At 45.4% G+C, this 16,263-nt stretch overlaps 1 protein-coding gene and 1 long non-coding RNA gene across 3 annotated transcripts; one reads left to right on the plus strand and one right to left on the minus strand.

Moving 5' to 3' along the window:
• Window positions 1-2,090: 2,090 nt before the first annotated feature.
• On the minus strand, window positions 2,091-10,134 carry LOC117245812 (uncharacterized). Of its 2 annotated transcripts, none has more exons than XM_033609355.2 (4): window positions 9,910-10,134; window positions 6,517-9,071; window positions 6,285-6,416; window positions 2,091-5,158 (listed from the first exon to the last, which is right to left on the minus strand). In XM_033609355.2, exons 1-4 carry the CDS (start codon window positions 9,994-9,996, stop codon window positions 2,725-2,727), a joined length of 5,208 nt encoding a protein of 1,735 aa, XP_033465246.2. In that variant the 5' UTR covers window positions 9,997-10,134; the 3' UTR covers window positions 2,091-2,724. The 2 variants fall into 2 exon arrangements, with proteins under 2 accessions (XP_033465246.2, XP_033465245.2); XM_033609354.2 differs by having other exon boundaries at window positions 6,285-6,419.
• Window positions 10,135-12,523: 2,389 nt separating this feature from the next.
• LOC117246006 (uncharacterized) lies at window positions 12,524-15,071 on the plus strand. Its single transcript, XR_004500653.2, has 3 exons — window positions 12,524-12,685; window positions 14,156-14,287; window positions 14,477-15,071. It is a non-coding gene; the product is annotated as an uncharacterized LOC117246006 (long non-coding RNA).
• The last annotated feature ends 1,192 nt before the right edge of the window (window positions 15,072-16,263 follow it).

Consider the following 16,263-nt stretch of genomic DNA (forward strand, 5'->3'; position numbering starts at 1 on the left):
AGTCCTTGGCTGCCATTTCCAGTTTGAAAGGTGGCCCCTCCCCTTCCGCTACGTAGCCAAGATGGCGACCATTGCGGGTGAGAAGTGTCCATAGTTCCACACACAACTTCATGACCGTTTTGAGTGCACCATTCAGGTACTCACAGTGCACTGCATTTTTCCATACTTCTCAGTGTGAACACACTTAGGCACTCAAAATATTAAGTGTAAGTACAGAAGCACACGATTTGAGACACAGCATTTGTCTTCTCCACAACATGTTTTCAGGCCGAGGCCTCCTCAGCTGACAGAAAGACGGAGCAGGAACAGAATATTTTCAGGTGTTATCTCGTGTAGCTGCTCAATCAGCAGCCTGGTGTTCTTAGTGAAATGAAATCTCACAGAAAGTCTTATTCAGTGGGGGAAGTTTTCTTCCTTTATACTTCTCATGGAGTCGACTGTGAAACTTATTTGTGAGTGTCTGATGTCCCTCAGCCTGGTGAGGACAGTTTGTCCTGCTCTGTGTTGTCTCTGAGACGCTGTAACAGAGATCAGAGATCATGGTGACGTGGACCTAACTGGAGCTCAAACACCACTGACGTCTCATGTCCAGGTCAGTTTCTTTCTTTTTCATCATTGTACCCTTCACTGCGTCCGATCCCCCCTCGTCCTTTTCACTTTCTGTGACCGGAGTCAGGACTTGGCAGCGCTCCACCACACTGTGTCTGTTTAACAGCCATTTAATCGAACCCTGATAGTCTTAATTAGTGTGGAAGTGTGTCTCTGTGTCTCCCTCGAGACTCATTATCCCTCTTAGTTTTTCTTCTGAGGGCGAGAGACGAGGAGGAGGCGGAGGAGGAGGAGGCGGAGGAGGAAGGAGAAAGTGAAGGACATGGAGGAGGAAAAGAGAGAAGAAGGGAGACCATGAAGGAGCAGTGAGGAGGGGAAGAGCAAAAACCAGCTGACTGCTCCACCTGGTGGTGAGAAACACAAACTGCACCTAACAGATTTTACAATGTCTGAAATCCTAAATGTGTTTAAGGTGTATGAGCTTGACTTAATTTTTTAAAGCTAAATAACATAGCTACAGACGACTGACGCATATTTTAGTTGCCAAAATGCGAGAAAAACAAAATCTTTATTCAGCATATAGGCTACACATTTTTACAATTAAAGACAGACTCACTTTGGGCCTACAGCATCAATGAACAAACATTTAAATGTTGAAAAAACAACTTATTAATTTCCATATGTTTTTTTTTTCCACAAACTAAAATAAAAACATCACCTTTAAGGACTTCGGGGCTCCATAGTGAAGTGATTTCTACCAAAAAGATAAAAATGGACAAAGTAAAACTAAAATTATTCACATTTAAGGAGTGATTACGAGAGAATCTTTGGCATTTTGGTTTCAAAAATGATATGATTCTTGGTGACTATTTTTCTGTCAATGGACTAATCAATTTATGGAAATACACTTTGATCCAGATGTTCCGTTGATAACTGCTTAGAAAGATAAATCAAGTGTCCAACTGGAGAAGAATAAAGTTAATAATGGCTTACAAGTCATGAGCACATTTGAATTTATGGTATTTAACTGACAGCGGTACCAAGTTATTAGCAGACTAACAGAATCTGCACCCACAGATTTTAGGAATATAGATGCTTCTTGTAATTCAGGCAACTTTAAATCAAAGTTGTAGTGAGAAGAAATGTCAAAAATAAGATTAAATGTTGATAGTTTGTTCGCTCTGCCCCTTATTAAAGCTTCCGTTTTAACAGCTGTGTGTCCCACAGTTTGTTGACTCACTTTTTCATAAAATATTTAAATTTTTTGTTGAAGTATTCAAGATTAAATCAAATTTCTGATTCAAAGTTTCCACTAAAATCTACGAAGGAGTTCTAGGTTTCATTCATTTTAGGTTTAAATGTATTGTGTGAGGTTGTTTTTGTTCAATAACAGTTGTTATCATAAATGAACACAAACAAAAACATTCCACAGATTTTCATTTTGGATCACTGCTGCAAAGAATTAAACAATTCGCAGATTCCGTTCAGGCCTAATTTTTTGCCATATCAGGATCTGGATTGACATACACACAAACAGCGTCTCACTTTCTGACCAAACTTTATTCTTTGATTCGTGAGGTTTTCCTACAGAACGTTTTACACTCACACACATTCACACACACACTTACATGTCCAACACACCAGGATGAAACTGCAGCTCCATCCAGACATTGACGGATATTTCCAATGTGACTGGACTTTGCATCTTACCTCCTGAATTCCTCAGAAGAAATCAAAAATCTTTTTTTTAAATCATCTTTTCGTCCTTGGTAATCAGATGATTTAATCACTAAAGAAGCTGTTTAAAACCTAATTTTAACAATTTGATTTATTCTATTGCTTCTTCAGTTGCAAACTAAAAATTGTTACATTAAAAATGTAAAAATATACGTCAGTACTTGAGACTGAATATATCGTTTTGTCCATGTCACATCTGAAAATAATTACTGAACAACGTTCTTCACACACAAACATACGGCATCAAACAGCATCATGATCTCCGGGATGAGGCGGCAGAAAGAGGTTACATCTTAATGAACACAATTTATCTTATAAACAAAAATAATAACAGGTTAAAAAAAAATCAGCAGTTCTTTCATCATATTTTCTTAATTAAGAATTCAAAACATTTAAATCTCTTTTCATTCCAGAAGTTTGTGTGTGTATGTGTATGTCCTACGTGGCAGAGTGCGTGTGTGTATTCCAGACGCTGCTGGCCGAGCGTTCGTCAATGGGCGACTTAGAGTCTGAGTGGGTGTCAATGGAGGCGTCAGAGTTCCATTGGTTGTCAACAGACTGGTGGGAAGATGTGATGACATATTCAGTGGGGAGCTGAAAGTCTCTCTGGGAGTTTTTTGGATGAGAGTCAATGGGGAGGTTATGTTTTGGGCAGGCGTCAATAGAGATCTGTGGGTTGGATCTGGAATCAAAGTGGTTGCGAGGTTTTGAATGAGAGTCGGTGAGGTTGAGAAGTTTTGAGTGGGATTCAACGGTAGGTTGGGACTGTGAGCTGCACTTTTTATGTGATGTGTGGAAGGTAGTGGAGGATAAGGCTGTGTGGTTCAAGTGTTCATCCATCATGGCGCGGACAGAGACAGAAGAATGTGCATTACCAGGTGGCACAGGATTTGTATGATGCAAATCAATGGGTGGCAGGTGACCATGGGGCGATCTCACCCCATGATTCACTATTGATGTTGCTTTGCTGTCCATCAGTCTTTCTGAAGCTGCAGTGGAAGAGTGGAGGTCAACTCTGAATTTGGGACTACTAGGATGCACGTCAATGGGTGACAACCTGCCACTGGTAGCTGTTGTTGGCACTGAGCTAACTCTACAGGGTAGACGCCTTTCTGAAAAGTTCTCTCTCAAAGTGGACAGGTGAGAGTCAATGGGTGAGCAGAGATTCTGTGTCCTTGAATCAATGGATGAAACGAAAACAGGCGGTGATGTGTCATTAAAGTTGACTCCTGAGAAAACATCACCACCTCCCGGTGTCCCTTCAGCAGAAACACTGCTGGAAGGATGGGGATCAATGGGTGCTACCCGACTGGAATTTGAGCTCATAGTGTTACTCCTGGAGGTAGAGTCAGTGTGAGCTGGTTTCTCTCTGAACCAGCCAGTTTTGGCCAAATGGAAATCAATGGGAGATAAAGAATTTACAGGCTGCAAGTCAATGGGTGAAGATCTATGACCAGAGGAAGATATTTCCTTTGTGCTGTCACGACCGGAATGTACCTTTGAAGAATGAAAAGAACTGAAGCCCAGATGTGAAATGCAGTCAGCACTTGTGGAACTATTTTCCAACCCAGAAGAAGAATGGAAATCAATGGGATGTTTGTGACTCATGGAATGGATGCTGGCAGCTGATGCTCCACGTTTAGAAGGAGCAGTTGAATGGGAGTCAATGAGTGCTAGATGACAAGATGAATGCATGTCATCAGCTAAAATGCTGCTCGTAGATGCCGGCTCTCCTCTCTGTGCCATAGTGTTTGTGACATGTTGGTTCAGCGCTGAAATGCCAGGGATGGCCGGATTGTCTTTAGGCAGCTCAGCACCCAAACAGGAGTCAACAGAGGAGACAGTAGGATTTGAATTAAGATCAACATGAGAATTTACACCAACTGGGTCAGTGCCAACAGAGGTACAAGGTGAGTGCAAGTCAATGGGAGATATGGGTGACAGGTGTGGGCTTCCATGATCTTTGTGTTTTAATGGCGGTGGAGTATTTCTGTTGTATGACCTCACAGGACTTGCCCTTTTCAGGAGTGGAGGGGCGTCCTTGCCCTCCTCTCTGACCCTACACTCCTTAGGTTGCTCAAGAGGAGGTAGCGGGCGGATGGAGGTACGACATGTCGGCAAGTCAGAGCCCCGATTTTCGTCCACAAGATCATAAGACAGTCGCTTGTCAGACGAATCTGTATAAGGATATCTTGTCTCAGCCAACCAGTCGTCCTGGTTTGAGCGAGACTGACTGACCTCACACTGTTTCCTAAAACGCTTGTTTCTGGTTTCAGGTGAACAGCTGGGCTCAAAGTTCAGAGAAAGGTCACATTTAGGTGCAGTGATTCCCTTTAGGTCATTGAGGATGGTTGCTAGCAGATGGCTGTCAGAGGTCGACACCTCAGCGTCTCTTTTGCGGACCAGATTTGTTGATGTGGCAGCAGCATCGATCGCTCCTGTTGGCTGAGAGCCGCCCTCCACACCTCCTACTCCTGTCTGATTACCAGGAGCTGTTAACTTTGTATCAGCCGTTCTCATTTGTCCTTTATCCTCATCCAGTCCCAGCAGTGAACCACTCTCTTCAACGTTTTCCACGTCCACGTCATGATCACTGTTGTCAATGGCGATGGGACCTGCAGCCTCCGGTTGGTCCGCTGGCTCAGTCTCTGACCCATCAGACCCTCGGTCCAGGATGTCAACAGGAAGCTCACCAATTTCTGCATTCAAGGCTCCGCCCACACCAGCGGAATGCACCAACGGGAGAGGAGGAAGGTCTGAGAAGTCGACGGTCTGCTGGCTGCTGAGCGGACTGCTGCTGCTGCTGTGGTTGTTTTTGTTGTTGGCGTCGTCATGGCTGCTGTCGCTGTCGAGGGTGATGATAACCGGCGAGCTGCGACAGACGGACAGAATGTTAGCACTCTTTATCCAACATCACAGTGAACTGAATATCTTTGGTAATGTTACACGTTTTAACCAAATCGAACGTTTCCTAGAGTCAGTTAACGGTGATGAATTTGGCACTTGATTAGGGCCCTTGGAACCGACTGGTGCAAGGACTCGACTGAAATCACTCTGTTATTATTTCACAAAATGAATTGCTGCGTTGAGGGGCTAAAGGTGCTCAAAAACTTACAAAACTTTGTACGTGCATAAGAACTGATGAAAATTTTGATATTTTATGGATTTTGTGCTTGAATGCGACAAAATGTCTCGATAGCGAAATGTCTTGATTCAGCTATCAGCCCCTGCGTTATGTTTCACCTGTAATCCCTTTCCACCAAACTGGCTCTGGTTCTTGAAACCTTCGTTCTATCTAGGAAACCAGCCCACGTTTCTTTCAGCTTTGGGCGGAACCATTGTAGTCACCCTAAACCCAACAGGAAGTCAGCCATTTTGAATTCACTTTTTATTTTTTGGGGTATTTTCAGGTATTGTGTTTTGATGATGAACTCCGAGAGATTTCACTTGCCTTGATGATACCAAATTAAGAAGCTTTTAGGTTTTCGTTGAAGGGTGTGGCTATGGCGAGGCGTTGAAATTCTATTAGTGCTTCGCAAAGTCAAGGAAGGATCCTTAAAAGGCTGAATTTCAAGGATGTAATCGAATCCCGCCAGAGGACTGTTCCAATGTCAAGGACCCTTCGAATTCTACCAAGGACCGAGTCCTTCCTTCAGAAAACTTTCTTTAATGATACACACCTGGGCACTCAGTGGCCTGTTCCAATGTGTGTTCACCGAATGCTAAGAAGGAGTATTGCCTAGCCTCTGTAGGACCCATCCAACCAAGGAAGCATCCTTGACTCTGGGAAGCACTGAATGTTTTGCCATGAAACAGAAAGTAGTTTGTAACTCTACTGTATGTGATCAAATCTGCCTCAAACTTCTCATGTCTGATTAGAGTAAATGCACAGCTGTGTCAACCAACATCCCGCCAGCAACCCCGTTGGCGGCGAGGTACGAGGGGGCGCTCATCGCTGCTTGCAGCTTTAATTCAAATTTACGACTGACATGCTGTACCTGCTGTGTTGTGTGTTGCGGTGTCGTTTCCTGCGGCGTTTGCGTGCGGGGGATTGTGTCATGCTGGAGGTGATGGTGCCCTCGTAAATGATCTCCACGCTGGGACTCCGGTCTTCTCTGCTCCTCCTGCTGCTGCTGGAGGACAGACAGGAAACAGGTTTACACTTTTTGTTCATGACAGAAACGTCTACAATTTCACCTCAAAACAGAAACAGGAAGTGTCTCCTCTCACCTCTCTCCGACATCCCTCCTCTGCCTCTCTCTTCTCCTCCCCCCATCTCTCCCCTTCTTCCTCCTCTCCTTCACCCCCCGCTCCCTCCTCTTCTCCCTGCAGTGGCTGCTGCTCGGCCTCCAGGTGGGGTCCTTGTCATCGCTGTCCAGGTGGCGGCTCTTGTACTTCCTCTTCCCGCCTGGTTTTTCTCCATGGTGATTGTTGCTGGGGGAGAGCGAGGGCGTCTGCGCTGTCGGTGATGACGGCTGTGGGGAGGAGCAAAGGGGTGAGGAGGAGAAGGAACGGGAGGGTGAGGAGACGGAGGAGGTGAGAGGAGAAACCTGGGAACATGGGTACTCCCAGCTGGAGTCGTCTGGGCTAGGCGGCAGTGGTGAGCCTGACTCAATGCTGGAGTGAAATGGCGAGGGAGAGTGGTGACGCATCAACGCAGGATAAATGGAGCGGTTTGGGTTGTACAGGGTGCCGCTCTTCCTGAGCCGGTCGCCGCTCCTGTCCCGCCCTCTCCTCCTCCTTTTCTTCTTCCTCCTCTTCTCCCTCGTCACCTCGCTGCAGGACTTCCTGTCTCTCCAGCTCTCCCGTCGCAGCTCGCTCTCTCCAGGCGTCACCGGGCTGAGAGTGCACACAGAGTTTCTTCCCGAGCTGCCCGACCACGAGCGTGCATGTGAGCGGTGTTCGCCATCTTTCTCCTTTGGCTGGTCATCCTGCTCGCGGCTGCAGGCGCCTGACGTAGAGGGGGGGATTGTGGGTAGGTAGGAGAGGGGAGGAGTGGTGGAGGAGAGGGGAGGAGGTTTCTCAGCTGCGTTCTCCTCCTCCTCCTTTTTCTCCTCCTCTTCCTCGGTGTCGGAGGAGAGCTGCACCAACTCAGGAGTCCGCTCCGCTATTGGCTTCTTGTATCCGACTATCAGACACTCCTCCTCCTCGTCCCGCTTCTCCCCGGCCTCCTCCTCATTGGCTGCCTCCTGTGGGGCAGGGCTAAAAGACAGCGAGGCGAGCGAACACGATGGCTCGGCGGTGGAGTACGAGGGTCCTGGAGTCTCATCGTCCCAGGCGGACAGACTGAGGCAGCTTCCTGCTTGGATGACATCATCGTGAGCGCCCCCCGCCCTCACCAGCTGCCTCTCCTCTGATCTTCCTCCCACCTGTCTCTCTTCTTCCTCGCCCTCTGATATGGCGATGACCGAGCTGCTCTCGCTGGAGCTGCTCGTGCCGTCCAGCTCCAAGGCAGCAGCCGGTGGCTCGTACACCGCCTGCAGGTCGTAGTTTTCCAGGCTGAGCGGCGAGCGGGCGAAGCTGACCAGTTCATGTAGAAAGTGGTCGGTGCGGGCCAACAGAAAAGGTCGCAGCTCTTCTTCTACGGTGGGCGTGTCCTCCAGGCCGTGGCGGGCAAGCCGTGCCATGATGATGCGCTGGACGATGTCGACGAGTGAACCGTGTGCACCATACAGCACCGTGAGCTCCCGCCGCAGCCAGGGGCGGAGTCTGTTCAGGTGGGTGGGGTTGCGGCGGAAGCTCTCTGCTGTGATGTCACGCTGCTGCTGCTGCCCCTGGTTACCATTGCCATTGATTCCAGCAACGCCACGAACCCGTATGCCGCTTCGGTAGAGAGCACGGCGGAAGGCCACTGTCTCGCGCTCCCTCAGCCGCCGCACAGTTCCACCTTCTCGCTGCAGCCGCTGCCTCGCCACCAGTCGGGTCATTAGCCGCCGTGATGCCCGGTCATTGGGGCCCACAGGTGCCACCGCTCCCCCGAGTCCCGTCAGCCCCTCAAATATCACGCCACGCTCCGCCAGATCAGCTCCTCCCCTAATCCTCTGCTCCTCCAGGTCCTCTCCCTCCTCACTGTCCTCTGCCACAACGGGAGAGACAGCGGGATGGTGAGGAAGAGGAGGGAGAGCCAGAGGAGGAGAGTCAAGGTACCACTCCCACACCCCCGACCTCCTGCCTCTCCCTCCCCTCTCCCTCCTCCGCCTCCTCGTGTTTGTCTCCCCGCCGTCCGGCCCTCTGTGCCTCCTCAGCATCAGCCTCATCTGGTGGTCGCTCCTCGCTGCCGAAGCCATCGCCGCCACCATCGCCACAGTGGCAGCGACGCTGCTGTTGGCGGGCGCCGGCCGCAGCGTGTACTCCTTGAAGTCGTCCTCAGCGCGGACGGAGTGCAGGATGGAGGCGAAGGGCTGCTTACAGAGCGGACACTCAGCCTTGTTGTGCGACCACTCCTGGATGCAGGGGAAGCAGAAGCGGTGCAGGCAGCGGTCCAGGTACGCCAGGTTGTTGAAGCGGTCCAAGCAGATCGGACACTTGGAATCAGGCGATGCCTCCTCCGCCGCCATCACTGCCCGCGCTGAGGCCGAGGCAGAGGAGGAGGAGGGAGGAGGAGACGAGGAGGAGGAGGCGGCAGCAGCTGTGGTTGACGTGGTGGTTTTCCTCCTGCTGCTGCGACCACTGCTCTCTCGGCTCCTCTCCTCTTCCTCCTCTGGCTGACCGCCTCCTGCTGCGGCACCTGCGGCCGCATTGTCACGGCGACGCACTCGCAGCTTCATCCGTGTGGGCGCCATCACCTGAAAACACACAGGAGGAGGGATTAATGACTGACCAGCTGACAAATGTATCCTTGTTGTTGACTTTTGACTTCAGTTTTTTGGGGTTCAGCTTTAAAAACTACATTATGTTACTATATTTTAATGTCTCCAGATTATGTTTCCATACTTTTACCAAAGGAACAGTTTCAAAGCTGCACTCTTACTGTAACCGAGTATCCTCACAGTATGGTATTATTACTTTTACTGCAGTAAAGGATCTGAATACTTCTTCCCTCGCTGCTTTACTGCTCTTGTCTGAATCAACCACAATAAACACATTTATATTACACAGAATAATATGTATACAGTATATAGAGAAGGTTAAAATGATCCAGCATGTTTTAACATCTGTTCACCAAACTCCATCAGCAAATTTGTCGTTTTAGTTTTGTCACAGAGCCAGTACAGTGACGCTCATGGTAGAAAATTAACTTTAAATTTCTAAGTATAAAACAACCTTGTCACTAATTCGGGGCAGAAATCATCAGTGTAACTGAGTATAGTTACTGTGTGCTGTTGGTATTGTTACTGCAGTAACGGATCAGAACCCCTCCGCCACAGAACAAGACTACATTACTGACATTGCTAGCTGCTAACAGACTAGCATGCTAACACATAGCTCTGTTAGCATTTAGCCAAGCGGCGGTTCAGATGTTCTGCTTGTGTCAAACTCAGTGTTTCTCACACCCCGCGGTGAGCACCGGCACCTGTGTGCCGTGATGTGCTCACACTGAGAAACGGAGCTCCGTTACAGACACAAAACACCGAAAGGTTGCTGTTAGCCTGTTAGCATGCTAGCACGGTTAGCTTTCCGGACCTGAGCAGCAGAAGTAGACTCCCCAGGTCGCTTCTCATCCGGGGTTTTTCTCCTCCTCCGGGCTGAAGTCCGCACCGTGAGCGGCATCCGCCGTCAGCGAGGACACCGGTGCACCGGGCTCCGCTGCTCTGATCCGTTTACACCGACACTCCCGTTAGAAACAGAGACATTTGTGTCGCTCGGACCGGAGCCCCACACAGCTGGAATGAGAAAGATGCCGCGGTGGATGATGGGACAGTTTTTTTGTTGAGCCAAAGATCGTCAATAAGGGAGAAACTCACTCATAGCATAACACATGAAACTATCCCAATGTAACGAAGTACTTTTACTCAAGTAGCCACAGAGTCGTAATTCAACTTCTGCTGCTTTATCTTTATAGTCCGACTGCACCACAGCTCAGAGGGAAATACTTTACTGTAAATCACTGAAACACTGACGCAGCATTTTACTGCACAATCTACACTTTCACGTTACTGGCAGTACTTTTATTTCAGTCAGGTTTTAAATGCAGGGCTTTGACTTGTAGTGGGTTCTTTTTGTAGCGTGGTTTTAACAGCAGTAAAGAATCTGAGTACTTCTTTCACTACTGTGTACTCCAGACGTCCCTCTCCCCAGCAACACTCTCCAGCTCCTCCTGGAGGACCTGAGGTGTTCCCAGGCCAGATGAGATATATAATCCCTCCAGTGTGTTCTGGGTCTGCCCCGGGGCCTCCTACCAGTGGGAGGTGCCCAGAACACCTCTAACAGGAGGCGTCCAGGAGGATCCTGATCAGATGTTGAACCACCTCAACTGACACCTTCTGACGCGAAGGAGCAGCGGCTCTACTCCGAGCTCCTCCCCCTATCTCTAAGGCTGAGCCCAGACACCCTGCTGAGGAAACTCATTCAGACACATGTATCGACGGTCTCTTTCAGTCACTACCCAGAGCTCATGACCGTAGGTGAGGGTCGGGACGGAGATGGACCAGTGCAGAGGGAACAATCCACCAGTTTCCAGCAGAGAACCATGTCCTTAAACTTAGTGGTGCTGACTCTCATCCCGGCTGCAAACCGCCCCGTGTTCTTTCTTCAAGTCCACAAAGCACATGTAGACTGGATGGGCAAACTCCCACGACCCCTCCAGCAGCCTCACAAGGGTAAAGGACTTGGTCCACCATTCCACAGCCAGGACAGAATCCGCATTGCTCCTCCTGAATCTGAGATCGGAGCCTCCTTTCCAGCACCCTGGATTAAACTTTCCCAGGGAGACTGAGCAGTGTGCTACCCCAGTAACTGGAGCACATCCCCCACTCCTTTTTAAAAAAGAGAACCACCACCCTGGTCTGCCACTAAGTAAATAAAATTTATAAATATGTACTTCATTGGCGAGCGTCACCCCTGCAGCCATCACACTCAGTGTTGGTGTACCCCAGGGACGTGTGCTCGGCCCGCTACTGCACTACCTACATTTATTCACGTGCTGTCATTTATATTTTTCTATATGTTTATAAGTCAGACTTGTACAGACTTTCTGTGTTGCACTGCATGTTTGCACATTGTTTTATGTGTTCATTGTTTTACACAGAGGACCAGGAGGAACCTCTCCTCTATACACTGTACCACACTGTCTGCAGGCAGACGACAATAGTGTCCCACTTATTATTCATCAAACAGGTATTTCATAATTTTATCTTGATTTGTACTTTGTAAGACACGTCCGAACAGAATGATACACATACAGATGGAGCGTTGAAAAGACGGTACCAAACAGAAAAGGACAACAAAAGTAAAACAAATGTAACATAATTAAAATTTAAATAAAGACGCAAGTGGGTGTGACAAAAGGTTCACCTGAGAATTTTAAGATAGTTCATACATTTGTTGTTTTGACAGCTTTTTTTGTTTTGTCAGGAAGGTATTGCTGACAGGAAACGGCCCGTCTCCTTCATGAGTACAAAGAAATTATGTTTTTAAATTGTAAATTTACAACTGTGAATGTGAAATTTGGTGAAAAGTAAAGTTCGATTTTAATTTTCATTCAAACATAAAAAGATAACAGCACAAGTTGATTAAGATATATATGTAATATTGATATTAACATTTATTTGTTGTAAGGCAAAGATAAGTTATTACTCCCACTGCGTTTGGGATGTGTAAATCAAACTAACTACACACTAATTAGGCCTATGTGTAACCACGACTTTCTCTCTGTCTGTCCATGTCTCTTTTTTTTTTACATGTTAGAAATAAATATCGAATATAAATATCATTTTCTTGTCCCTGTTAGTTTCCACCGCAGGTGATCAAACCCTTGTGTGTTTGTGTTTCCTGAAAATGAAGCGGAGTGAGACCTCTTGGTGACGTCAGTGCTGCCCTCTGACGGTCAAACGGCTCCATGTCAGGTGAGACAGTTTCACTTTAATTAACAGGAAACACATGAAAGAGGCGGGAATTTATTATAAGAACAAAGTATTGTTACTGTGTGTTGTGAGTACTGTTACTGCAGTAACACCTGTGAGTACTTCCTCCACCATTATTGGCTTATTAACGGGTGTAACTGAGTGTGTGTGTGTGTGTGTGTGTGTGTGTGTGGCGGCTCTCCGGAGCAGCAGGAGGCGCTGCTGAGCTCCAGTCTCTGCCGGTAACAATAAGGAGAAGAAGAAAAACGGCGGTGTAAACAAACCGTTAAGCTAACTGTCTGGCTGTCGGGCTAACTGTCGGTGTTTCAGCGGGATAAACGTTAAATAAGAAGATGGTGACGTTCAGCAGACGGGACCTGGACCGGATCTACTCTGTGGTACGGTCACTGCACACACTCTCCGTTAAACTTTGGTCCCCGTTACCGGAAAGCTAATGGCTAAAGCTAACTTAGCTAACCGCAGCTAACAGTTAGCTAGCAGCCACCTAACGTCAGCCTGTTTAAGGTTCACAGATATTAAAATGAAGTTGAAATAAAAACGGAGCGGTTCCGTTATAATATTATTTATTTGCTTTACTGTGTGATGAATTATTTAGTTAGTGAAGCAGTGATTAGCTACATGTTGTTAACAGATCAGAGGAATAATTACTCAGATCTTTAAAATCAGAAATAATTCACTGATCCCTGAGGGGACATTGATCCGTTACAGTATGTAGAGAGTATGAAATATAATAATGTGACTATAACATAATTAAATAAGGTTAAAAACAAATACAAATGTATAGTGTGCTACAATGTTGAGAAAAATATAATTGAAATGTCTGAAAAAAGTGAGTTGAATGTCCAAAAATATTAATAAATGTTACAAAAAAAAAAGAAAAAAGAAAAAAATGTCAATAAGACGACTGGGAAAAATGTTGATAAAATGTCTAAAGATTTTAATAAAATGTCAAAAAATATTGATAAAATATAATGAAAATATTAATGAAATGTCAAAAAAAAAAGTTAATAATAATAATAAACTTTATTTCTATCGTGCTTTTCTTAACCAGAGTTACATAGTGCTTTACAGTGCCACACAATATGAAAATCAAAGATGTTTGTAATAAGATGTCCAAAAAAAAGTTTATGAAATGTCCAGAAATATTGATAAAATGTCTGAAAATATTAGTAACTTATCTTTAAAAATGTTGATAAAATGTCCAAAAATAATAATAAAATTATCCCTCCAAAAAGTTAATAAAATGTCCAAAAAATATTAATAAATTAAAAAAATAAATAAATAAATAAAAAAATGTCAATAAGACATCTGGGAAAAATGTTGATAAAATGTCAGAAAAAATATTAATGAAATGTCCAAAAAAATGTTAATAATAATAAACTTTATTTTGATTGTGCTTTTCTTAACCAGAGTTACATAGTGCTTTACAGTACCACACAATATGAAAATCAAAGATTACTGTAATGAGATGTCCAAAAATAATAATAAAATTTTCCCCAAAAAAGTTAGTAAAATCTCAAAAAAATATTAATAAAAATATCCGAAAATATTTATAAAATATCCCCTCAAATGTTGAAAAAATGTGAGAAAATATTTTTACTATTAAAGTATGACGTGAGGTGAGCATATCTTTTAATTACATTTTATCATCCTTAATTTCAAGTTTCCCCATGATATCAAAAATGGTATCAGATATTGCTTTTTTTTAGGTATTGTATCAAAGTGTGACTTCATCTGTAAATAACAGTGAAGGACAGACGTGTTGTTGATGGTGATACGTCTTTATAATCGCACATTGAGGTTCTGTCTGCTGGCCTTGAATACGTTTCTTCTTCTGTGTCTCTCAGCTGCTGCTCTCCATCGTGATCTTGTCCTGGTCTTATGTGATCTACGCCAGCAGGATCGCAGCTCATTGGCTGCTGGAGGAGAGGACCGCCCTCCTGCAGCAGCACTGACAGCCCATTAGACGGCCCGTACCGGTGAGCGTTTACACACAAGTGCTGTAGATGAAAGTGTGTGTTTTATCAGGAAGTCAAAGATGAAAGACTCGTTTTCTTAAACAGAAATTATTCTGATGAAGTGTTTTCATTATTGATTCATCTGCTGAGGTTTTTATAAACTCTCTGTCTGTCTGTCTGTCTGTCTGTTGTCCTGGTCTCTGGTCTCAGGCTGACAAACCCTCTAAACCCTCCTGAGATTCAGACCTCTGACTCGCAGAGAGACTCGACCTGCTGGACCACGTTAACATTAAAACCACTCAGGACTAGACTGAACCTGAACCAGGACCTGGAAATGCTTCCAGCCCGACGGGGTCTGAATGGGAACGACTGCACTGAGACAAGACAAGGACTTATGGGGACAGTGTCTCTCAGACTGATATGAAGTGTGCGCTGCACATGTGAGCATTTTTGATGATGGCCTCCGTCCAGTCCTTTGGTCTTATCACATTTAACCATAGTTGTCTTTGTTTTTGTTGACGGGCAGTGGCGGCTGGTTTTGAGCCATGACTCCTTCTATTCTGGCTCCCAATAACACAACAAACAAACACATTTTAACACTCCTATGGAGCCTACAGCCCTGTGGGGGAGAGGCAGCTGCACCTCCAGCTGATAACATCATGTCATCGTGACGTCGACCCTCTCGGAGAGGAAGATAATAAAATGACATTAGCTCTGGTGTTGCAGCAGGGACCCTTCTGTTGTGTGGTTCACGTTGTGTAATATTTGTCTCCGTGTGTTTTGATATTAAAGAGTTTTTCCAGTTCTTCAGTGTCAGAGACTCGTTTCCTCTCCGCTGTGATTGGCTGTTACAGACTCGACATGGAGGATCCAATCAGATTCATTCTGAACAAAGAGCAGCGATATGAATGGAGTGTGTGTGTGTGTGTGTGCATTCTCTGATGTATTCAGTAATTAAAAGCTCTGAATCACACACACACACACACACACACACTCGTGGTGTTGTGTAACGATGAGACAGTGTTTGATGTGTGTGTGTGTGTGTGTGCGTGTGTGTGTGCGTGTGTGTGTGTCCTCAGATATGTAAATGCTCTCAACAGAATGGGTGGATGAGAGCGGGGCTCTTTGGGTGAGTACTCATCCTATTAACAAAAACACTTCAAACACACTCACATGTTTCTCATCTGTAATTAAAAGCCAGCCTCTCTGCTGCTCGTCTCCTCCATCGCTGTGTTTCCTACAAAGACAATCTGATATCTGTGATAGTTTACCAAAATGACACTCTGACTAATCGTACAGTCTTTGGGTTATCTTTATAAAGTTTGACTGTTTATATTTAATAGGTAAGTTGTCTTCCTGAGACTTTAAGTCCTTGGTCTTTTTAATATACGTGTAAATATGCAAATAAACTAAACTAATAATCAATGAACAGCTGAACAAAAACTGACTCCACTTAATAGTTTCACTCTGCTGTGTATGAGGTCCTCTTTAACAATTAAAAAACGAACCACACTCCGTTCTGTACTGAAAATATGAAGCTACAGTTAGCTTAGCACAACGACTGAAAACAGTCTTAAAGCTAAGCTAAGATAGCGGTTTCCCTTTGTTTCCAGACGGCATGCTAAGCTAACTTAACTGTTTCCAGTCTTTATGCAAAGCTAAGTTTGCTGTTTCCAGTCTTTATGCTAAGCTATGTTAGCAGTTTCCCTTAGTTTCCATTCTGTATACTAAGCTAATTGAGCTGTTTCCAGTCTTTATGCTAAGCTATGTTAGCTGTTTCCCTTTGTTTCCAGTCTTTATGCTAAGCTAACTTAGCTGTTTCCAGTCTTTATGCTAACAGCTTTTTCCCTTTGTTTTCAGACTGTATGCTAAGCTAACTTAGCTGTTCCCAGTCTGTATGCTAAGCTAAGATAACTGTTTCCGTTTGTTTCCAACTCTTATGCTAAGCTAACAGAAATATAAAAATACTTAATGAATTCTCTCTCAGCTGGTTATCG

Source organism: Epinephelus lanceolatus, chromosome 22 (assembly GCF_041903045.1).
Source record: "Epinephelus lanceolatus isolate andai-2023 chromosome 22, ASM4190304v1, whole genome shotgun sequence".
NCBI classification, from domain to species: Eukaryota; Metazoa; Chordata; class Actinopteri; order Perciformes; family Serranidae; genus Epinephelus; species Epinephelus lanceolatus.